Here is a 21,090-nt window from a genome sequence, read left to right as displayed (position 1 = left end):
CACCCCCCATGGCCCCACCTTCCCCATGTCTCCACCGCCCCCCATATTCCTGCCTCTTCCCCCTTATCCCATCTTTTGGAGGTTCCTGGGGGTGCCCTGAGAGCTTGTGTCCAGCTCTGCCCCAGCGATCTCTCTCTTGCACCCGGAGTTGGGGTGCTGCCACCTTGGGCCTGAGGCTGGGCCATCCTGGGTGCCCTGGGAGCACCCTCTGCAGCCCAGTCCGCGCTTTCTTGGATGCCCCACGACTGCAGCAGGAGCCTGGCAGAGGCGCTGTCCCAGCTGATCCCCAGACTTTCCTGTGGAAAATAGAGCTGGCCAAAACCGCCCAGGTGAAGGGCCCGTTCTGGAGGCCCCCTGGCCTGGTGGGTTGGCTGTCCCCATCATGGGGTACTTGTTTTGTCAGCAGAGGACTTTCCTGGCAGGGGTGCTGGGGCGCAGAAGACAATGGGGCTCTCCTCCTCTGCAGGTGGAGGGGCCGGTGGCCCGCCTTTGGTCCCCAGGTCCCAGTGCAGGGACCCCAGGAGGAGGAGAGCTCCGGCTCAAGGAGGAGGCTGTGGTCGGGCTCTGGACTGCCAGAGAAGCTGGCGTCTCGTCCAGGGAGCCCTGCAGCCCCCATGGGACACCTCCCCCAGGGGTGTGGGTGTGGGTGAGCCGAGGCCAACCAGGGGTCCTGTGTCTGCTTGGTGGGTGGTGAGGGCATAGCTGGCTATCTCTGTCCGGGAAGGGATTTTGTCTCTGGCAGGTCCCAGTCTGTAGCTCGGGTGGGCTCTACCTCTGTGGGGGCTGCCAACGTGGGCTTTCTGGCCTCTCAGAAGGGGCCTCTGCCTCCCACCTGTTGACTGGGGAGGCAGTGAAGGAGGGGCAAGCTTCGGCCGGAGGTCCTGCCTCCCTGGGTCTGGGCAGCGTCTTGGCCCCAGGGACTGTCCCTGGAGTGCTGGGGTCCAGGCTGGGGGTCTGCAGGGCTGGAGGGTGAAGCAGTGGGGCAGGGTCTTTCCAGAGCCTCCCCTCCCCCGGGGCTGTGAGGGGCCTGTTCCTGGCACACGGAGCCCCCCACAGAGACTGCCAGCAGAGCTGAGGCCAGCCACAGCCTTCCCTGCGAGGGGCCCTGATGTGTACCCTGGGAGGTCTTTCGCTGTGTGGTCTGGGCCGGCACACCCTCTCCAGGCCTCAGTTTCTTCCTTTGTAGAAAAACAGGGTGGCTTCTTGCCCAAACCCTGTGCCAAGTGCTCTCACCACAAGACAAAATGGGGGCCAGGGGACACCGAGCGAGTGTGGGTGCAGCCTCAGCTGCCCGCCCGCTGCTGGCTTTCCTCCCTCGTGGGGAAGTCCTAGGTTTTTATAGCTGGACAGGACCAGACAGAGCCGGAGTTGAGTGGGATTCTTGGTGTTTCTGAGCCTCAGTCTCCCCACCTGCGAAACGGCACCGTAATGCCTGATGTGTATTAATTGGGGTTCTCCAAGGAACAGAGTCAGGGAGAGGGGGACAGACAGTCCTCATTGTAAGGAATTGGCTCACATGATTTGGGGCAGGCCGGCAGGCTGTGAACCTGGCAGGCCCTGCATTGCGTACTTGAGCAGAATTCCTCCCTTGTTTTTGGGGACCTCCATCTCTGCTCTGAAGGCCGCCCACTGATTGGTGAGGCCACCATGTCACAGGGGGAGATCGGTCTTAGTCTACTGACTGTCGGGGTCAACTATGTCTAGAAAACCGCCTGAAAACACAGACTCGTATCCTGGAGTTTGACCAGCTGGGCCCTGGGCCGAGGTGACCGTTGCTCTCATGGACTGGTGGCGAGGGCCCTGGTGGATGGGGGCTGCTCGCCCGGTGCTGGCACGCTGTCTCCAGCCTCAGTTTCCCTGTCAGGGTGGGCAGGCTGCAGACACGGGTCCTGGAGGTGGCGCCCAGTGTGACAGCTGCGCTAGGGCCAGCTGTCTCTGCCTTGCTCTCAGTGGCTCTGGGGGTGCTCGGGTCTGCAGCTCCAGTGCTCGTGGCGTGGGGCGGGCAGCTGACCAGGAGAGGCCCTGGCTTTCACTGCTGTTCTAGCCAGTGACAGAAGCCGCCACTCGCGGCACAGCCTGCAGTGTCACTGTTACCCTTCTCGGCCGCCCCCTGGTGATGGAGTGTCAGGTGTGCCTGAACTCGTTGCGGTCTCCAGGTGAGCTGTGTTCTCTCCTTTCCTCTGGGCTTTGCACATGCTGTTCCCTCTGCCTGGACCAGGCCCCACCTCTGGGCAGCCCTCCCTGATTGCCCCTTCCAAGAGGAGTGGGATGGGGAGGCGCGTTCTGGGGGAGGGGCGGTGGGGAAAGGGGTGCCCAGCTGGAAGCTCTACCTGCCACTTCAAGGCCTGTGCTGCCCCTGGGCCTGCAGGGTGTGTGACGGGGCCAGCTGAGAGCAGTGACACCTAGGGAGGCCTTCTTCCCCTGCAGGCTCTCGCCGGTAGAGCTGGGTGGCATTGCGCTGAGCCTCTGGTTGGCCCTGGAGCCTGGGGCTGCCACCGGCTACATCATGGCAGCTGGGGCTGGCACCAGGAACAGTGGGGGCCGATCTTATGGCAGTCACGGCCTCAGCAGACTTTACTGAACACCTGCAGGCTGTTGGGCACCCTTAATGTATTCCCACTTCCCAGTAGGGAAACTGAGGCTCAGAGAGGTCGCACAGCAGCTCAGTTTCAGGGACCTCCATCCTCCACTGTGGGAAGTCGGGAGGTTTCCTTCAGCTGGAGACCAAACCACAGCAAGAAAGACTTAGACTAGACACGAGGAGGGACTTGCCCAGCGCTGATGGGCTGTGCTGCCCTGGTTGAGGCAATGCCAGGGCCACTGTCCTTCATCCTTTCTCATCTTGCTCCTTCTTGGGCCCTGAGTTAGGTGTCCTGAGACCCCTGCCTATGGCCTCCAGTCTTCAAAGTCGCCCTGTTTGAAGGAGGACAGGGACCTGCACCCTGGGGTCGGGAAGCCTCCCGGGCCCCTCCCCCACACCCCATCCCACCCCAGGTGCCCGAGTCTACCCCCCTCAGCTCTAGGACAACACCCGCTGGGGCTCCTCCTTGCCCCAGAGGGGAGGCATGGGAGGTCCCGGCCTGTCCCGGCACACCCCAGGTGAGGCCTTCAGGAGCCGGCCATTCCCAGGCCGAGACTCTCCCCTGAGACACAGGACGTGTCCCGGTAGAGTGAGTGGGTACAGGTGCGTCCGGCTGCCCCCCGGGAGGGCCTGCTGGCCTCTCCCCATCCTGGACAGGCTTTCACAGGGAAGACAACGTGCGTCCTCGGCAGATAAGGTCCCTGTCCGTGAGGTCACTCCAGTTTGTTCCCTGGCACCTTCTAAATATACTCTCTGAGGACTTTCTTATCTCAGGCTGGGCTGCGCAGCCAGGCTTACTGTAGGTGACACTCTGGGGGACAGAGCCACCCCCAGCCGCCCTGGGCCCTGGACAGGCTACCCCGCTCTGCCAGGAGGCTCTGCCTCAGGTGGGTCCAGCCCGGTGCCTGAATGCATCCCAGGGCCTGGGTGCTTCAGCCAGCCTGTCCAGCGCACGCAGTGTGGCTGCAGTGATGGCCGTGACCCCGAGGGCTGGGACATTCCACAGCCCTCCCACTCAAGCCCACTAAGGGCCTGTCCCCCTGCCAGGCCAGGCGCAGCCCCTCGGGTGGGCGGTAGAGGGGCCCACTGCTCCTGGTTGACCATAGGCTGCTGTTTTCTTGGAGGCACAAGTCTCTGCAAGGTGGGAGGGGGCCTGGGCTAGAGCTCCGTTCTCCGCTGCTGCTTGGTGCTGTGTGACTCGAGGCAGTCATTCACCCTCTCTGAGCCTCTTTCTCCTGTGATGAGGGACTGGCTTCTCGTGAGGATTGGCACAAGCAGGAGGAAGTGGGCTCTTGGGCGCCTTGTTCCCACCCACCTGCCAGGCACTAGGGCTCCTTAGGGGGCCGCCGTGGGGCCTGATGGGAGAGGTGTGGACCCCAGCTCTGTGGGTTGATGTTCCTTTGGTCTGATGGATGCCAAGAAAGCACTTCGGGACCAGCCCACGGCCAGGGTCTGGACGGTCCAGGCTCAGCCATCCACAGCCTGCCTTTTGGACGTGGCTGTGTGCCCCTGATTGTGTGAGTGGACCCCCGTGGAATCACATATGTGTGCACACCCGGTGTGTACCCAGGGAGACCCCCCACAGCCGCCCCTCTCAGGCCGAAAAGGCTTTGAAATGACAGCTTGGGGTGGCGTGGCCAAGCTCTCAGCCAATGCCTGTGCTCGCCGTCCCCAGGCTGCCCCCGTTGGCATGGCCCCCCGTGCTCTGTGCTGAGAGGACGCTGGGCATCGGGGTGAGACGTGAACGTGGCCATCAGCTTGCCCTCCGACTGGAGCCAGTCCGCTCTGTGGCCTGGGCAGGGCATTAGCCTGTGCTTGGCGGGACCCTGCGGTCCAGCTGCCCACCCTGCAGGGTTGTCGGAGCAGAAAAGCACAGTGCCAGGGGCGTGGCCATCACCCGCCCTTGTCACCTCTTGGGGCTGCAGTGGGCTGTTTGGCAATCGGCCAGCACGGGCCTGAAGCACCTCCAGCCAGGGAGCTACCTGGCACCCCCGGGGACTCCAGGATAGAATCTTGGGTTTCTGTCAGTGCCGTGGTCCCGGTGAGAGATCCCTGTCCCCATGTCAGCAAGGGGGATAGACCCCCCATCTTTATGGGGCACTGCTGTTGGCAGAGCTATCACAGGCCTCCCTGTGCCACGCCATCCCCTCCCTCGCCTGTGTTGTCCCAGTGTTTCGGGGAAAGGCCCCGAGGAGAGGGTGTGGATTGAATCCTGGCATGTCACTGCCTGCCTGGTGGCCTCTCAGCCCTGGCCCAGTGCATCGTGCCGGCTCTGCTGCCGTCCTCACAGTCCTGGCAGGCAGGGTAGCTGTGCCTCCTCCCCACTCATGTCAGAGTCTCCCCCGGGGAGGCCCCTTTCTGCCCGGTGCTGTTGGCATGCAGCCTGGGTGTGTGTGTGCGCATGCCAAGTGATGCCTCAGTGCCGTGTCTTGGCCCATTGAAAGGCCCCGTGGGGTGGGGCAGGGCAAGGAGGGAAAGAGTGGAGCCAAAGGATCTCACTTCTTGCTGCACCCTGGAGGCCCATCTGGAGGAGGGGGCACTGACAATTCTTTTCACTGATCTCCTGAGTTCAACCAAACATTGTCTTTCATTCATTCAACAGCCACTCATGTACCAGGCCCCGTGCTGGGCCTCTAGAGGGGACTCCGGTAGCCAGACCCCTGCCTAGGGAGGGCAGCAGTGAGCAGCAGGTGGGCAGTGGTCTGATGAACATCAGGCAGGGCCACAGGGCCCAGCCAGGGCCTCAGAAGGCAACCCTGAAGGGAAGCCCAGGCCTTGGAGGGGGGGGCAGGGGGGTGGACGCTCGGGAAGACGTTTGGCGTTTAGGCCTCATTGGGAGGGTCTTTTGCTTGAGAGGGGCTGGTGGGGTGCATTGTCCCAGGATTGCTGGGTGCTCAGTGGGTACTGAAAGACCAAGGGACCAGTGGGGTGTGGGCTGCCGATCGGGTGCCATCCTGGTGGCTGCTGGGTGGTGGTGACCCCCAGGTGGTGGAAACCTGGCGTTTGGGGAGGTGCTGTGTGCACAGGAGCTCCGTGAGGGCCCAGCGGGGCTCGAAGTGGGAGGGTCCTGTGTCTCCAGGGTCCCCAGCCCATGTCACTTTCGGGAAAGGTATCAGCTGAAACCCCGAGTCCCGAGGAAAGCCTCCATCTAGCAGCAGGGACTTGGGTTTTAATCTCCTGACAGCTCCTTGCCAGGCGGTCTGGAGTCTGTTTGATGGGGTCAGTGCCCTGGGACCTCTGGGAAACAGCATCCACAGGAGTTGAATGTCTGCCGCCACCGCCACCCGCCTTCCGGGGCCTATTGTGCTGTCCTCCGTGTTGTGTTGCAGAAATGAACCTTTTAAAAAAGTGAGGCTGGGCCCCCTGTGGCAGCCCTGCAGCCCGGGTGGGAGGTTCAGAGGGGTGTTGGGTGCGGGGCGGGCCCGGCGGAGGGGTGGCCGTGGAGCCCTGGTCCCGGGGCGTCCGTGAGGCAGGCCTGGACCCTGCCCGGCAGGCTGAGCACATGCCCAACACGTGGTGGTGACAGCTGTTAAGGGTGGTGGCCAGAGAGGTGATGGGGAGATGGGTGTAGGGTGGGGGGCCGGCCATGAGGGAGTGGGCCTGGTCTCCCCGGGCTGTGCTGGCCGCCACTCCCAGCTCCTCTGGCCCCCACGCGATGTGGTCTGGACTGTGCAGGGCACCGAAGGGTGACCTTGAGCCCTGGAGCCTGTGCATGTGACCTTGCACAGAAAAAGCAGGTGTGACTAAGATTGTCAGGATCTTGAGAGAGGACACGATCCCGGAGACCTGGGTGGACCCTAGATCCAGTGACAAGCCCCCTCGTAAGAGACACAGAGGAGAAGGCCACGTGGTACCTCTGTTTGGAGGACCGAGGCACCAAGTGCTGGGCCTAGTCCCTGGCAGTGGCGTCCCGTGCCCAAGGAGGTGGCTGTCTTTGTCTCAGAGCTGCCTGGTCAGGGGCCTGGGGTCAGCTGGCCTGGACTCACTGTCCCTGTGGCCCTAGGCTTGTCCCCACTGGCTCAGAACCCTGGTGTTGCTGTCAGTGGCTGTGCCGCTTGCTCCACAATTCAGGGCCCTCTTAGGACCGGGTGGCCTTTGATGGAGGGCCAGCCTGACAGCCTGCAGCCTGGAACCCGCCGCACCTACCTGGGCCCCTGTCTCATCACGGGAGATGACCTTCCACATGGGGTTTAGAGGGAGGTCTCATACACAGAGTCCCAGCATGGCTGGGGCCCACAGTGCCAGCTGAGATGCACCGGGCCCAGCTCCCCGTAGAGCAGGGTGGGGCACGGGCTGGACCAGCAGGGGGGCCTTGGTGTCCTTGTTGGGCACTGTCCCTCGCCCCCGGAGATGGGCCTGGCAGGACCTGGGAGTCCAGTATCATGTGGGTGTCCGCGTCCAGAGATACTGAGGTCAGCAGGGCTGGGCGGGGCACCTGGCCTTCATTCGTCCAGGGTGTTTGGGACAGTGCAGGGTGACTTTTGTACGAAGAGACGCCCCTCAGACCTGGTTTCGGGTGAAACCGTCAACACCTCGGCTATTCAGTCACACACTCAGGAGCCTGCCTGGCCTCGGGCTTTGAGTCGGCTTAACCAGCGCTTTGTCTGCTTGTCTGTCCCTGGTGGGCAGTCTTTGAACCTTGGTCAGCATCTTTGAAAGCCTTCGTGAAACCGCGTATAAACGTCATTTACTTAGTTTCCTTGAAAAACGTTTTTAAAATTGTGGGCAAATGTAGAACATATGATTTACCATCTTAACAGTTTTTAAGCGCACAGCTCCGTGGTGCCGGGAACACTCACATCACCCTCATCTCTAGAACTTCCCACCGTCCCAGACTGAAGCCCTGTCCCCAGGAAACGCTCCCTCGCCTCCCCTCCCCCAGGCCTGGTATCACTTCCTGTTTCTGTGACTCTGACTCCTGTGGGGACCTCATGTGAGTGGGTCACATGGGTTTGTCCTTTTGGGCCTGGCGTCTTTTACTCGGCATCATTTCCTAGCGGTCCCTCTCCGCAGACCCTCATCCCCGCACCAACGAGCCTTTCCTAGGGCTCCTCCGACGTCCCTTTGTTCAGTAAGTTCAGCGTACAGACTCGGCACATCTCCCCTTCTCCGAGGGGTCCCAGGGCTGCCTGCAAGCTTCCAGGAGTCTCTGCGTAACCCCAGGCTAACCCGAGGGCTGCGTTCTTCCGAGCTGGGCTCTGAGGGCGCCTGGAGCGCTGCCCGTTTTCTCTGCACGTGAAGTGTGGTTCTCGGCATCGATTCTGAACATCACTGGGAAAGAGCCCTTGGGTAGCAGAGTCTGTCGTCGCCATGGATTCATGGGGACCAACCCAGCCTGGGTTCGGTTGTTGGGTCACCTGGGCTGCCCCGGCCTGTTACGGGGGCCCGGCATGCGGGGAAGGGGGGTCTGTGGCCGCGTCCCATTTGCTTTCAGCCCCTGTGCCCTATTGCACCCTCCTGCCCAGGCCTCCACCTGGCCTGGCAGGGCTCCCGCATTCCTCCGTGTTCCCAGGGCACCTGGCTGCTTCAGATAGTGCAGTGATGTCCGATAACGCTCCGGACGTCCCTCGGGACCAGCGCTGGCAGTCACAGCTCCTGCGGCCCGGCCTTCCGGGCACAAGTTGGGCATTGTTCCATGGCCACGGAGCCGCCCTCGCCTCTGGCAGCAGTCTCCTCCTGCTGACGCGCACACAGCTCCGGGAAGCGGGTCGGGCAGCACTGGGGGCCAGGGTGGCCTCTGCGGGCTCCGTCTTCCCCACACCCTGTCTACAAACCGGGCCGGGTTCCTTCTTTCCTGGGGCCTCAGCCTCCCAGCTCTGGGGGTGCCGGGCTGCCTGAGCTTGGAGCCTCAGGTCGCAAGCTGAGACGGAAGGGTGATAGCCAGCCCTGCAGAGGTGGGGGGCAGGCATCTGACACCCCAGCCTGAGCCCTCCAAGGGCAGGGCCCCTGTCTTGGCACCTCTGAGGCTCCTGGGCCCACCCAGCACAGGACGGAGCAGGCAGAAGCATACTTTCTTTTGTGATTCTTCCTGAACTTACCGCAGTGTAGTCAAATATCCAAACAACACGTAGGTATAAAAACACCGTGCACCTGAACCTCAAGGGGACATATCCTTCAGTCGCCCTGGGACGACCTCCTTGGGCACTTCCCCACCACGCCCTGTGGCCCCGTGTTCTGTCTGCATAGGGAGAGGGGGTCTCCCATACACCTCTGCCCGGAGCTTGGGGTGAGCACACCCACCCTGACAGGCCGTCCACAGGCGGGGTTCTCGTCCCCCCCCCAACACACACACATACACACACACAGTTCATGGTGTCTCCTGAGCACAGCAGGCACAGGTTTGGGGGCGGAGAAGCCCCTCGGCAGCTGGGGTCCCCGCACTGCGGTGCACGTCACTTTTGGGCCTCCTGTGGGCGTCTGTGCTGCTACCTGACACGGCTCTAGCCAGCTCTCATTGCTGCCTTGGTCCCCTAGCTAAGGTCGTGCTGACGGTGACATGAATGGTAGAATTGCCAGCGGCAGCAAAAGAACTGAAAAACTAATACAGAGACCTGGGCTCTAAAAGGCTCCTGTGGCCCTGTGGCAGCGTGACGAGCTGCCGCGTCTGCCCTGACGTATCACGGCCTGGCAGGAAGCAGTGCCCACCACCATGCCTGAGAGGGTGGAAGCCACCGCCTTCTCCTTACTGCCTTTGCTCCAGGAGGCAGGAAACAGAGAACTGAGAACTTTTCAACTGTGGTCCGGTCACAGGCCCTGGAGGCCGGGGGGTCCGAGAAGACCTGGGCAGCAGGACCCACAGACCCTGGCCGGAGTGAGTCCCTTCCCTCCTGGGCGTGCAGGACATGTAGGCTGGGGGCAGTGGTGTGGGGCACAGGATGGGGACTGAGGCGTGGCCGGTTGGTGACGTCGGTCAGCTGAATAATGGCCCCCAGAGATGTCTGTGTCCTGACCCCTGAGCCTGTGAGTGGTGACCTTCTGTGGCAGAGGGGCCCTGCAGCTGTGATTAGGGACAGAGGAGATCCCCCTGGAGTGCCTGGTGGCCCTCATGATCATCACAAGTGTCCTGAGAAAGAGGGTCAGAGGTCAGAGAGAGAGGAGACCGCCATGCACTCCTCCCTGCGCCCTCCTCAGGGCCTGGCCTCCAGGCACCCACCACGCCCCTGAGTCCCCCTGCACTATTGTCACCTCCCTGGTTTAATCACAAGTGGCCTCAGGAAGCACAGGGCCTCGGTTTCCCCATCCCTAGCACTTGTCAGATGGTAACACGGCTGTGTCTCGTGGAGATTTGTTCCTGTCTGTAAAGAGCTGGCCGGCAGGGGACATGGTGGTGGCAGTCGGCCCAGGAGCACTCCCTGTAGCCCCACAGAGAGTGACGGACTTATTCCCACAGGGCGCGGGGGGGGGGGGCTGTGTTTGCCGTCTCTTCTGGGGGGAGGGGTCCACGAGCCACTGCTGGTCCCAGGCCTGGGGAGTCACAGCCTGACTGCAGTTCCTCCTCCTGTGTCTGACTGCCCTGCCACTGTAGCCCCACGAGGAAGAGGCCACGGGCTCTGGTGTGTGTCGGGGAAACTGAGGCAAGGGGACGTACCCGGGCCTTGTGATGGGGGAGGGGTGGGCACCAGCGGGCGCTACACCTCCCTGTGCAAATGCCTCCAAGGCCTGGCCGGTTGGGCAGTGAGCCCGTGGGGTGTGGGCTGATGCCCCTCACTCATGAGTGGAAGGTGATGCCCAAGGGGCGGTCGGGCCAAAGATGGGCTCTCACCCCACTGGTGTTTGCTGTGTCCCCACAGAGGGCTCCCCTCCGCGTCTGGCAGGCCCTGCCTTATCCGTTGAACGGCTTTACCGCGGCCTTGGGCCTGGATGTCCTCCCTGGCTGGCGGGGGGCGGGGTGCGTGTGCACATGCCGGGGGCTTGGTGCAGCCTCAGCTGTGCAGGGAGCTGGCGGCGGGAGCTGGGCCGAGGAGGGGCAGGCCTGCAGTCCACCGGGGGTCCTACGGTGGGACTAGGGGACACTATCAGACAGTACCTCAGGCCCAGCGTCCTGGTGGGCGTGGGTATTGGGACCAAGTGCGAGCTGGGGCTGTCTCCTGCCAAGAGATGAGCACGGCAACTGTGGGGCGTAGCGGAAAGGTCGGCGTGGGGGACTGAGGCCGGAGCTTGGCGGCTGAACAGAGATGCGCACGCGGCAGGCGTGGGCTAGGCACCTACTGTGCGCCAGGCCCTGTCCTAGGCATGGGGGACGCAGCAGGGATGGCACCCCACAGCCCTCCTCTGAGGGCGCTCACGGTCTGAGAGTGGACAGTAGGCCCCAGTAGTGATCTGTGTGAAATACATGACTTGGGGAATGTAGGGGTCAGATCACCCCTCTGTGGATGAGTGGGGGTCAGCCCTGCAGGAGCAACAGTAGGCGCAAAGGCCCTGAGGCCAGTGGGGCCGTGCACGTTTGGGAAGAGGGGCTGGCAGAAGCCAGGTGGTCTGGGGTCACTGGTGTCATGCTGGGGATGACGATGGGTGCTCTATCTCAGCCCGGTGGGGTGGGCAGGGGAGGCTGAGGGTGGAGGCAGGCGCCATGGTCAGGGCAAGAGGTGAGGCGGGCGGGCTGGGCTCTGACTTCACAGGTCTGGCGGGTGCAGGGAGGCAGTGACGGCAGGTCTGGGCCAGAGCTGCTGGAGGGCAGGGCATAGCTGGTGAGCAGGGACTCTGGGTGGGCACCCGGAGGCAAGGCAGGAAGCCCACCTGGAGGGCGCTTGGAGCCCCTGGAGCCCCCAGGGAAGCTCCCCTAAGAATATCCTCTCCCCCAGGCGGGAGGCGGGCTGGGGGCTTGGTCCAGTGACATCCAGGAACACGAAGGGGCCCTGGATGGTCTGCCTTCAGGAAGCAGAGGCTCCCTTATCTTTCCGGTTGGGACGTGATCAGAGCAATGGGTCTGTAAACCTGTGAGGTTGGGCCCTGGGGTCGTGCCCACGAGCGGCCCCGGGGCGGGGCTGCCCACCGTCCCTCTGCTGCGCCCTGGGGGGGGGGCAGGCAGCCAGAGCAGCTCTGAGCCTCCAGCCCCTGGGGAGCCCCTCCCTGGCAGGCTGTCTTCTGTGCTGTAACCACCAGCTGCCTTGCCCTGGGCCCAGTCCCTGCCGGCCCATGATGCTGTTTGGAAGCACCTCGTAAACAGACATTGAATGCTACTATTAAATGTTCCATGTTGTGATGTGACCTCGGGGGAGGGCACACTTCAGTGGTTCTCAGGGCATCTCAGGGTCGTGCCCCATCACCGCCATCTCAGCTCCGCATTTCGTCACCCCAAAGGAAGCCCCGTACCCATTGGCCCCGGCGAACACCCGTCTGCTTTCTGCCCTTGGGTGGTTCCCATCCGGACATTTCGTGCAAATGGCATCACACGATACATGGTCTTCAGCGTCCGGCTTCTTAGCGCAATGTTCCAGTTAGGGTCCATCCCATTGGAGCGCGGGTTAGCACGCATCCTCCCGTGGCCGGGTGATGACACTTCACCCGTGGATGGGCCACACTTCGTGCCTGGTTCACCGGCTGCTGGACGGTGGGGTTTGGGGCACTTTGAGTCCCTGTGCTTGGATGGGGGTGGGGGTAGGTGCTGGGGGAGCCCCTGGCCTATCCCCCTGCCTGTGCCTGGGCTTGTGTCTGTGTGAGGGGGGCTGGCCACGGGGGCTGACCGTGTGTCCTCCTGTCTTGCAGCTTCCTTATCGTCCTGGTCTGTCTGATCTTCAGCGTGCTGTCCACCATTGAGCAGTATGTCGCCCTGGCCACAGGGACCCTCTTCTGGATGGTACGTACAGAAGCCGTCACAGCCGCCTTGTGGCTTGTCTCCCAGGTGTGTGGGCGTGGGGTGCAGTGAGCGGCTCCTGGCTGCTTCTGCCCGTGTGATGACCCTGACTGGTTTCCCTTTCTGCTGGCCGGCAGCTGTGCGCTCACCCTGATGCTGGGGGTTTGGAGGTGTGGGGACGCTCCCAGCTCTCACGCTTTCCAGGCTGGTGGTCTGGGAAGGCTCCTAGAGGAGGAGGCTTCTAAGCCGGGCCAGGAAAAGACAGGAGGCTATGGGCGCGAGGAGCTGAGGTTGTGGACGGCAGGGCCTGCCCGAGCCTGCACTGGAGCCCCGGGTCTGGGGGACGCCTGACCTGCGCTGTAGCTGGCACATGGACCCTGCAGGTGTCCCAGCCCTCACACACCTGCATGGCCTCTTTCACTCCCCTGCTGTGTCCCAGGCCCCTGAGGAGGTGCTCGGGGGGCCCCTGAGCACAGAAGGCATCTCCAACATGAGGCCCTGGCCCCTCCTGCTCCCAGACTGTCTGAGCCCCGCCCCCTGAGAGTGGGGTGTGAGGGCCCTTCCCCACCCCCAACCAGGTGTGAGCCCCTCAGACAGGGCCTGGGCTGGGCCCCCTACAACCTCGGGCCAGCCTGGCTGTGGTAGGGTGGCCGAGCTGGGAGCCCCCAGCCGGGATGGGTCACGGCATGGTGTATGCTGGGCCAGGTGCCGGGAACACATGACCTCACGGAGGGGACACCTCCAAGTGGACCTGGCTGTGAGTCCGCTGAGAAGGCGGGGTGCAGGGGCTGGTGACGTCCCCAGGAGGCTACCTGAATGCTGATGGCCGACAGCACCGGTGTCTTTCCATGGCTGTTTTGTGTTTCCGTGTCTTATTGTGTAATATCCCGCCACCTAGAACAGAGAGCGCCCCGACACCCCCACCTGCGCCATCTGCACCCCCTGGGGCCGGCCTGGGGAGGTCGTGCTTGTGCACGTCAGGTCCTCCTGTCCCAGAGGCCTGGTCAGCTGGACTCCCGAGTCCTTGTGACGGACCCGACGGCAGTTCCCACGTCACTTCTGCGTGGTGGGCGTTACATTCCCTCCGATGCTTCTGGAGTTTGAGCCACGGCGAAGCCTCGCCCTCTCAGAGGCTGTGGGGGGATTCAGCCAGATTTCTTCTAGCAGTTGTGCGGGTTGATCTTACAGTTTTAAGCTGTCGGTGGCAGTTGGGGATGTCCTGGCGTGTGACGTGAGGAGCAGACTCCCTCTCATGTCATCCCTCTGGTCTTCCGGTCATCCCAACACCATGTACTCAAGTCTGTCTTTCCTCCCTGATGTGAGATGATGTTTTTATCGTGAGCCAGGTATTCCGATGCCAATGGTCCGCTGGTCTGAGTGACATCACCTCCCAGGGTCACCTGCTCTGATGACGTGAGCTGAATTCTGTGTCATTCCGCGATTTAGTATCTGTGCCGGCTCTTGTTTAGGGGTCACCAGCCAGTCCTCACTAGCTGGCTCCCCCAGTGACCTTCACAACCAACCCGCCATGCTCCCCCAAAACCTGATGGTACCTGATGAATGCATTTGCAGAGAAGGACGTCTCTCTGGTGTGGGGACTTCCTGCCACGACCGTGGGTTTAGCAGTGGTTCTCTGGTTTCACAGTGTGGTTTTAGACGTTGGGGCTCAGTTTATCTAACAGCAGTGACTGGAATAGTAATTGTTATTGTCGGTTGTCATCACAAATGACAACTCTTCCGTTATGTTTTGTGGGGTTTTATGGTGCCTGTGAAAGCCATTGATTTTGGTTACTTGAATGGCCTGTGACTTGAGTTGCTCCCTCTCCTCACGGCCAAGGTGACCGAGCTGATCCAGGTGGAAACTGAGGTAGGAAGGGGCTGGGAAGACCCTGCCAGGCTAGACCCAGACTCCAAAGACTCCCTCAGCAGATCGCTTCTCTGCCCGCTGGGCACTGGCTGCTGTCTGCCCTCCTATTGAATGTAAGTGCTGGTGGGCACCAGGGCCAGGGAGGGGACAGGGGACTGCGCCCAGAGCCTGGTCAGACTGTCGCCCCCATATGAGTTTCCTGGAGCTGCTGCAACAAAATGCCCCAGACGGGCGGCTTAAACCACAGACACGCACTGTCCCCAGTCCTGGAGGCTGGAGGCCGAGGCCCAGGTGTCACAGGGCTGGTTCTGAGGCCTCTCTCCTTGGCGTGTAGACGGCCGTCTCCTCCCTGTGTCCCCACAGGGTCATCCCTCGGTGCGTGTCTGTGTCCTGATCTCTTCTCATGAGGCCCCCAGTCACAGTGGATCAGGGCCCACCCCAGTGACCCCATTTCACCTTCATCACCTCCTTACAGGCCCAGCTCCACATACAGTCACAGTCTGAGGTGCTGGGGGTCAGGACTCCAATGTGTGAATTTGGTGGAGGGGGGCACAGTTCAGCCCCTAAGTCCCTCTGAGTGACTTGGGCCATTCTTCCGGGGCTGGGAAGTTCACCCTTGGGTTTGAAGCAGCTCCAACAACGCCAAGTTCCCAGGCTGTGGGGTACACCAGGAACCCCACTTTGGCCTTACGTCCAGGGTGCCTTTCCACACCCTCATGCAGCTCAGGCAGGGCCCCCGGGAGCAGCTGGGAGAGTGACGGGCAAGGTGGCGCCTGCACGGGCTGAACGCGGGGATCTGCCCTCACACACGTGCCCTGCATGTCCTCGTGTGCGAATCTCAGCCCAGGGACCACACTGATGCGCTGGAGGGACCCCAAGCCCTGAGCCTGGGGTGGGGGGCCACACCCTGGGGGCTTCGGGGCTCCACTTTCCTCCGGGGAGGACCAGGAGTTACCTCCTGCCCCAGACAGCGCTCACCGCGTTAGACTGAGCTCTCACGAATTCAATGGCACGATTCAGCCCAGAGCTGGGGAGGTGGCCGAGGGCTCCCGTTCTATCCACGCAGCCCCTCCATCCTGGCAGGCCCGTGCCCGCTGTCCCCTGCCCGCTGTCTCCTGCTCAGCCCTTGGAGGTCCTGGCATCTCTGAGGCCCGAGTGCCACCTGGTGGCCATTTTCTGAACTGCGGGCACAGTGCCCCCAGCTGAGGATGGGGGTCTCAGCTTGGGCTGAGGAGGGGAGAGGGGTGCAGGTCCTCTCCCCCTGGGTCCGGGATGGGTGTGCGAGTGAGCAGGCCCCCTTGCCCCAAGCAGACAGCCCATTCCTGCGGTGGTCCCACCCCCTTTCCACCCCTTTGAGCTCAGAGACCCTGTGCTGCCTGCCTTGTCCCCTTTCTGTCGTGTCAGCCACCTCCCTGCCACCCTCCTGCCCCACAGGCACCCTCTCCACACAGCAGCTGTTGGTGGTGGGGGGGCGCTTTCTAAACAAACACCCTGATCATTCCAGAAGCCCCCGTGGCAGTTAGCACGCCCTTGGCCCCTCTGCCCCCATTCTGCCGTCCTCACCTGCCTCGGCCTTGCTGGCGTGTCCACTCCAGTGCACGGCCGGCCGACCTGGGGACACTCCCGGCTGCCTCAGGTTCTGCTTGTGGCCGGGCCGTTTCTTTGCCAAGTTACAGGAATGGCTTCTCGTCCAGCTTCAGGCCCGGCTTGGCTGTCACCATGGGTGCACCTCCCTGACCTGCCATCTGCAGGGTCCCTCCCTGCTCTTCTCAGCCGTCTGCGCGCTGGGGCTCTGTGGGTGGGCTCGCAGCCCCCCCCAGCCCCAGAGCAGGGCCCCAGCGGCTGCGCTCCCCCCACACGCTCAGCATGGTGTTCCCGGGTCTTGGACCCCCTCCTTTGAGCCCACGCACCCAGGGCTGCCCATAGGACACCCCAAGTTGCTGGATTGTCCTGGACCTCAGTTTCCCCACCTGTGAAATGGATGGGTGGGCAGGATGGCCTCAGATTTACCTTTCTAAAAGTCTTGCTGGGTTTCTTAAGGAATTCCCAACTCACTGGCCATGTGGAGACGGGTCCTTCCAGGTGGGTTTGAGCTGGCTGCCACTGCAGTCATGGGGGGGGCGGGGAAGGGCGTTGGGGATACAGTGGGGGTGAGGCAGCCATGGGCCCAGCCCCCAGGGGTAGATGTGAGTTATGTCTGGGTCTGGCTGTGGAGGCAGGGCAAGGTGAGGACGGAGTGTGGGTGGGCTGTGTCTGCAGGGGTGCTGAGGGCTTCCTGGAGGAGGGGATGCCCTGATAAGGGAAGGAGAAGGAGGGGCTGGTGGCACAGGCAGGGACCCCTCCCACCGCTCACAGCCTCCAGGGTAGCCTGGCAGGAGCAGGGCCCCGGGGCTGTCAGCGCAGAGGGGACTCGGGGCTCCCTGGGGAGGCGGAGAGGGAGGGTGTTGACCATAGGCAGAGGGGACCCAATGTGGGGAGTGGGCTTAGAAAGCCGAGGTGTTTGCAGCCCCTGCAGTTGGGCTGCAGGACACCAGGTGGCGCTGTTGTCAGCAAAATACAGGTGCCACTGGCCGGGGCCCAGAGCGCGGAGCCAGACCACAGCCCGGAGCCCAGGAGGGGCCGAGGGTGGGCTCTGCGCGAGGGGTTCTCAGAACAGCACGATGTTTAAATGGTGGAAAAAAAGTCGTTCAAAGCTGTGTTTTCCCGGAGAGCCCATATTTCTTCCTTTTTTTTCATAGGCTTGGCTTTTATGGTGCCAGAAAGCTGTTATCTCAGCCCGGGGTAAGGAAGCCCCAGGCGGCCTCCGAGGGATTAAGCGTTCTGCTGAACCAGGGATATTTGGTGGGCCTGAAAAAGCCATTTTGTTGGAATCTCGTCTGTGCTGCGGGGTCTGCCCTGGGCCTGTGAGCAGACACGTTGGAGCTCTAAGCCGTGTTTGTGGCTTCCCAGGGGAGAGGGCCACTTCTGGGGTTGCAAACAGCTCCTGACGTGGTTCCTGAGTTCAGAGGAAGCCCTGTGTGTGCGCGTACGTGTGTGTACGTGTGTGCCTGCTTGTGCACACGTGTGCACGTGCGTGTCCACGCTTTGCGCTTGAATTTCTGCGTGTGCACCCCCAGGAGTCTGGGTTTGGGGGGCTGTCCTGTGTGCCTCCCCGTCCTGCTGCTGTGGCAGAAACCGCCCCCCCCCCACTCCCTGCAATCACAGACCCTGCCCGGCCCAGGTGAGGGGCTCGGTTTTGTCCCTGAAATCACACACAAAGGGAGAGGCTCTGGGAAGCTCAACACGCACACAGTGTGTCCGTGCCTCTGGTGGCAAGCATACCAGGGAACTGTCCTGCCATGCCTGTGGTTGAAAACCCCGTGAGCGTGGCCCGGAGGTCTGGGGGATGAGATCATCGCTTGCGGCTTCCTCCCTTGCTGCCGAGGCCCCCTCAGCCCCTCCGCTCTGACCCAGCCCTCCCGCCAGCTGTATCCCCCCCCCCACCAGCACAAAGCGAGACCCTCTGGGTCTCTGGGCCCCGTAGGGACTCTGTGGGCCCCCTCAACAGCCTCCTGTGGGTCCCCGTTTCTATGGAGCAAGGCCCAGGCTCTGTCCTCGGCCCCACCCCCAGCTCACACTCAGAGGCCCCTGCAGCCCCGCGTGCTTCCACACCCTTCACATGCCAGTAGAGATGACTGTGCTGAGGTCAGGGCCCGCGACCAACGCGCCTTCCGCCATGTCCTTCACTCGCTGGAGGGGATGGAAGTCCCAGAGCTTAAGTCCCTTCTGCCTGAGGTCAGGGTACCAGCGGGTGGCCCAGATTTTTCACTAAGAAGCCCCAAGGCCTTACGTTCTCCACCGCCTCCTGCTTGGAGCACTTTTCTCTCTCAGCCTTCACCTTGGCTTTGTGAACTCCTACACATCCGGCAAAGCCCCACTCAGGCACAGTAGCTTCTGTGACGCCATCCTGCTTGCCCGGTGGCATCACCTGTTTTCTCCCCTGGACCTCAGGATACTCTGGGGAGATCTCCTCTCCCGTCTCCGAGCCTTGAACTCCTTTGTCTGATCGTCCCTGCTCACAGCTGCCACCCTGCTAGGATTGGTCTCTGCCGCCCAGGCCTTTTCTGATGCTCTGCCTCAGAATGCAGCCCGCCCCCACCCACCACCTGGGGGATGTTCTCTCCTGCCTTATTCAGCCAGCCAGCACTTACTGAGCACCTACTACATGTCAGGGTCTGTGTGCAAGCAGGTGTGGGCTCTCGAGGGCAGGACATGGGCTTTGTGTGTACCCCAGGACCCTCCCCGCAGGGGTCAGTGCTTAAGTGTGGGGAGAGGGACTGGCTCCTCCCCCTCGCCCCCAGGAGCCGGAAGACAGCGGCACACACCCTCCTGTGTGCACACCTGTGTCTGTGTGTGTCTGTGTGTGTGCATGTGCGTGCTCCACTAGGCACAGCTCAGGTGTCCGGGGTGTCCCTCAGCAGGGCCTGTCCCCTGGGGAGCCAGCTTTCCATGGCCAGACCAGAGCCTCACAGTTCCTGGGAGCAACACCAAAGGGGACGGACGAGCCCCAAAGCACCGCAGGCCGCCTCCCGGATGTCTCTGTGCGGCAATCCCTGAGAAGGGCAGGGTTTCTTTGCAAGTGGTTCTGGTGGATGGAGTGGCGTCCTCCACAGCCTGCACAGCCGACGGGGCCCAGGGACCTGCACTCTGCTTGGCAGGCCGTGGGGGGCTCTGGGGTGCAGGAGGAGCTCCCCACTCATCTGCCCTGAGGTCCCACCTGGGAAAAGACGAGGTAGATGTGGGGGTCTGGGGCTGCTCCTCCGGCTCCCTGGTGAAGTGGCTGACCTGGACAGAGCGTGTCCAGTGGGGGCAGGGGCTACGGGGTTGTCCATCCTGTGCCAAGGGACGGGGGACTCCCCATGGGTCTGGGTCACCCCTTGATATCTCTCATGAGTCTGTGAGCAGAGGCGTAGGGCCACCAAGCAGAATTTGAAGCCGCTGTCCTCACGGGGACTTGGCCAACTCACCAGAGCTCCTGTGCGGATCGGCAGGGACCCCCGAGAATGACAGCCCCCCCCCCGGTGACTCTGGACACAGCCTGAGCCACCCACTCACTGCATTTCAGCTCCCCAGACCCTCTAACACAGGCAGCCACTTCTGTCCAACCCCCGGCCCACATTTTGTGTCATTGTTCTCCCAGGGTTTGTAGCATTTTTTTTCTCATTGACGTGGTTGTCACGGGTTTTGGCCACCTTGACCTGCAGTGGCCTTGGCCTTGCCTTCGTGGTCTCCCGCCTGGGCTTCGAGGGGGAGTGCCTCTGTCCCCACTGCAGAAAGAGGACAGTTCTCTGGCCCCCAAGGGCACCCAAGTAAAAGGACGCTGAGGGCTCGAGGCTCGTGAGGCCCTCTGAGGGGCCCCGGGCGGCAGCTCGGACCATTCTCACTGGGGACAAAGTTTACGCCCCACCCGGGCCCCCCGTCCCCATCCCTGGTGGGGGTGACAGGGTTGGGGCTGGCTGCGTTCCTGGCCTGGAGGCAGCTGCTCCTGAGGGGGACAGCTGACATTCCTTCATGCAGGGTCTGCGCTCAGCCGAGAGAGAGCCGTGAAAACGGGAATCCTGTGCTGTAACCAGAACCTTCCATGAGGACACCAGGCCCTGTGTTGGGCGGGGGTGGGGGGTCCTACAGTGACTCGTTTCTGTAACAAAGACGCCCTCTGTGAAGCCCACAGCCGGGCCTCACGTTATCTGCTGCCAGAATTGTCAGATCGAACACGTCTGTTCAGAACAAGGAGGGGGGTTGGGCAGGAGGAAGAGGAAACTGTGCAAAATGTTTGAAACTTTCCCGAAAAACATGTAACCTGATCCTGTGCGAATGGTCTGAGTCGTGGACGCTCCTGGCCTGCAGGCAGTGTGTCCTCGGGGGCCTGTGTAGAGGGGGGGGCCCGGTGCAGAGGGGGGGGCCTGCAGGCAGTGTGTCCTCGGGGGCCTGTGCAGAGGGGAGAGCCTGGCCCCACCTGGCATGGTGGAACCTGGCGGGGGGGCCCGGCCTGCAGGGCTCCAGGCCGTGGGGGCAGGGGGGCGTCCACCTGCTCCCCCAGGACCCCTTCACTCCCCCACCAGACACCTCTCTCAAATCCCCCACAGGTGCCACCTGGGGCCTTTAGAGTGTCAACTGTGCCTCCTGACGGGGAGGGGAGGTGTCCCTTGCCCTGTGCCTGATGCTGGGTCCTCAGGAGACTCCACGATGGCCAAGTGGGGGCCCTGGGGCCCCCAGACCAGCCAGGGCCTGGTTCACAGGGCTCCCACCGGCTCTGGGAACCGCCTGCGTCTGGGCCTGTTTGTTTCCATAGTATTTCCTGTTTTCAAACTATAAAACTGTGTGATGCAAGTCGAGTGCCGGCGTCTAAGACTGCCTTCCTTCCGGGGGCGTCCTTGCTGGGGCCCTGCTGAGAGCCCCCAGGCCCGCAGCCCGTCTTCCCTGGGCTCTGCAGGTCACCCTCCTCCCTGGAAGCCAGTCCCGCCAGTCCGTGGGCCCCTGGCCCACAGGAAATGACCATCCTGCTTGTCGGGGAGGCAGGAGCCCTGGGGCCTTGTAACACCAGTAGGTGCCTGCTCCGCAGGCCCCACCGCCTCCCCAGCACACGCGCGTGTGTGTGCGCGTGTGTGTGCATGTGCGTATGTGCATGTGTGTGCATGTGCGAGTGTGTGTGTGTGAATGTGTGTGAGCGAGTGTGCATGTGAGTGTGTGTGTGTACGTATGTGCATGTGTGTGTGCATGTGCGTATGTGCATGTGTGTGCATGTGCGAGTGAGAGTGTGTGTGTGCATGTGTATGCATGTGAGCGAGTGTGCATGTGTGTGTGTGCGTG

The 21,090-nt window shown here is 62.6% G+C and overlaps 1 protein-coding gene across 1 annotated transcript in view; it reads left to right on the top strand.

Moving 5' to 3' along the window:
- KCNQ1 (potassium voltage-gated channel subfamily Q member 1) overlaps positions 1–21,090 on the top strand; it is a 323,222-nt gene that overhangs the window by 40,033 nt on the left and 262,099 nt on the right. The window contains exon 3 of the mRNA XM_019667315.1: positions 12,287–12,377. Within this exon, the coding sequence (XP_019522860.1) occupies positions 12,287–12,377 (91 nt within the window). The remainder of the gene's footprint in view (positions 1–12,286; positions 12,378–21,090) is intronic.

The sequence above is a fragment of the Hipposideros armiger genome, unplaced genomic scaffold (assembly GCF_001890085.2).
Source record: "Hipposideros armiger isolate ML-2016 unplaced genomic scaffold, ASM189008v1 scaffold_494, whole genome shotgun sequence".
Lineage (NCBI taxonomy): Eukaryota > Metazoa > Chordata > Mammalia > Chiroptera > Hipposideridae > Hipposideros > Hipposideros armiger.
This window is presented reverse-complemented; position numbering and strand designations above follow the sequence as displayed.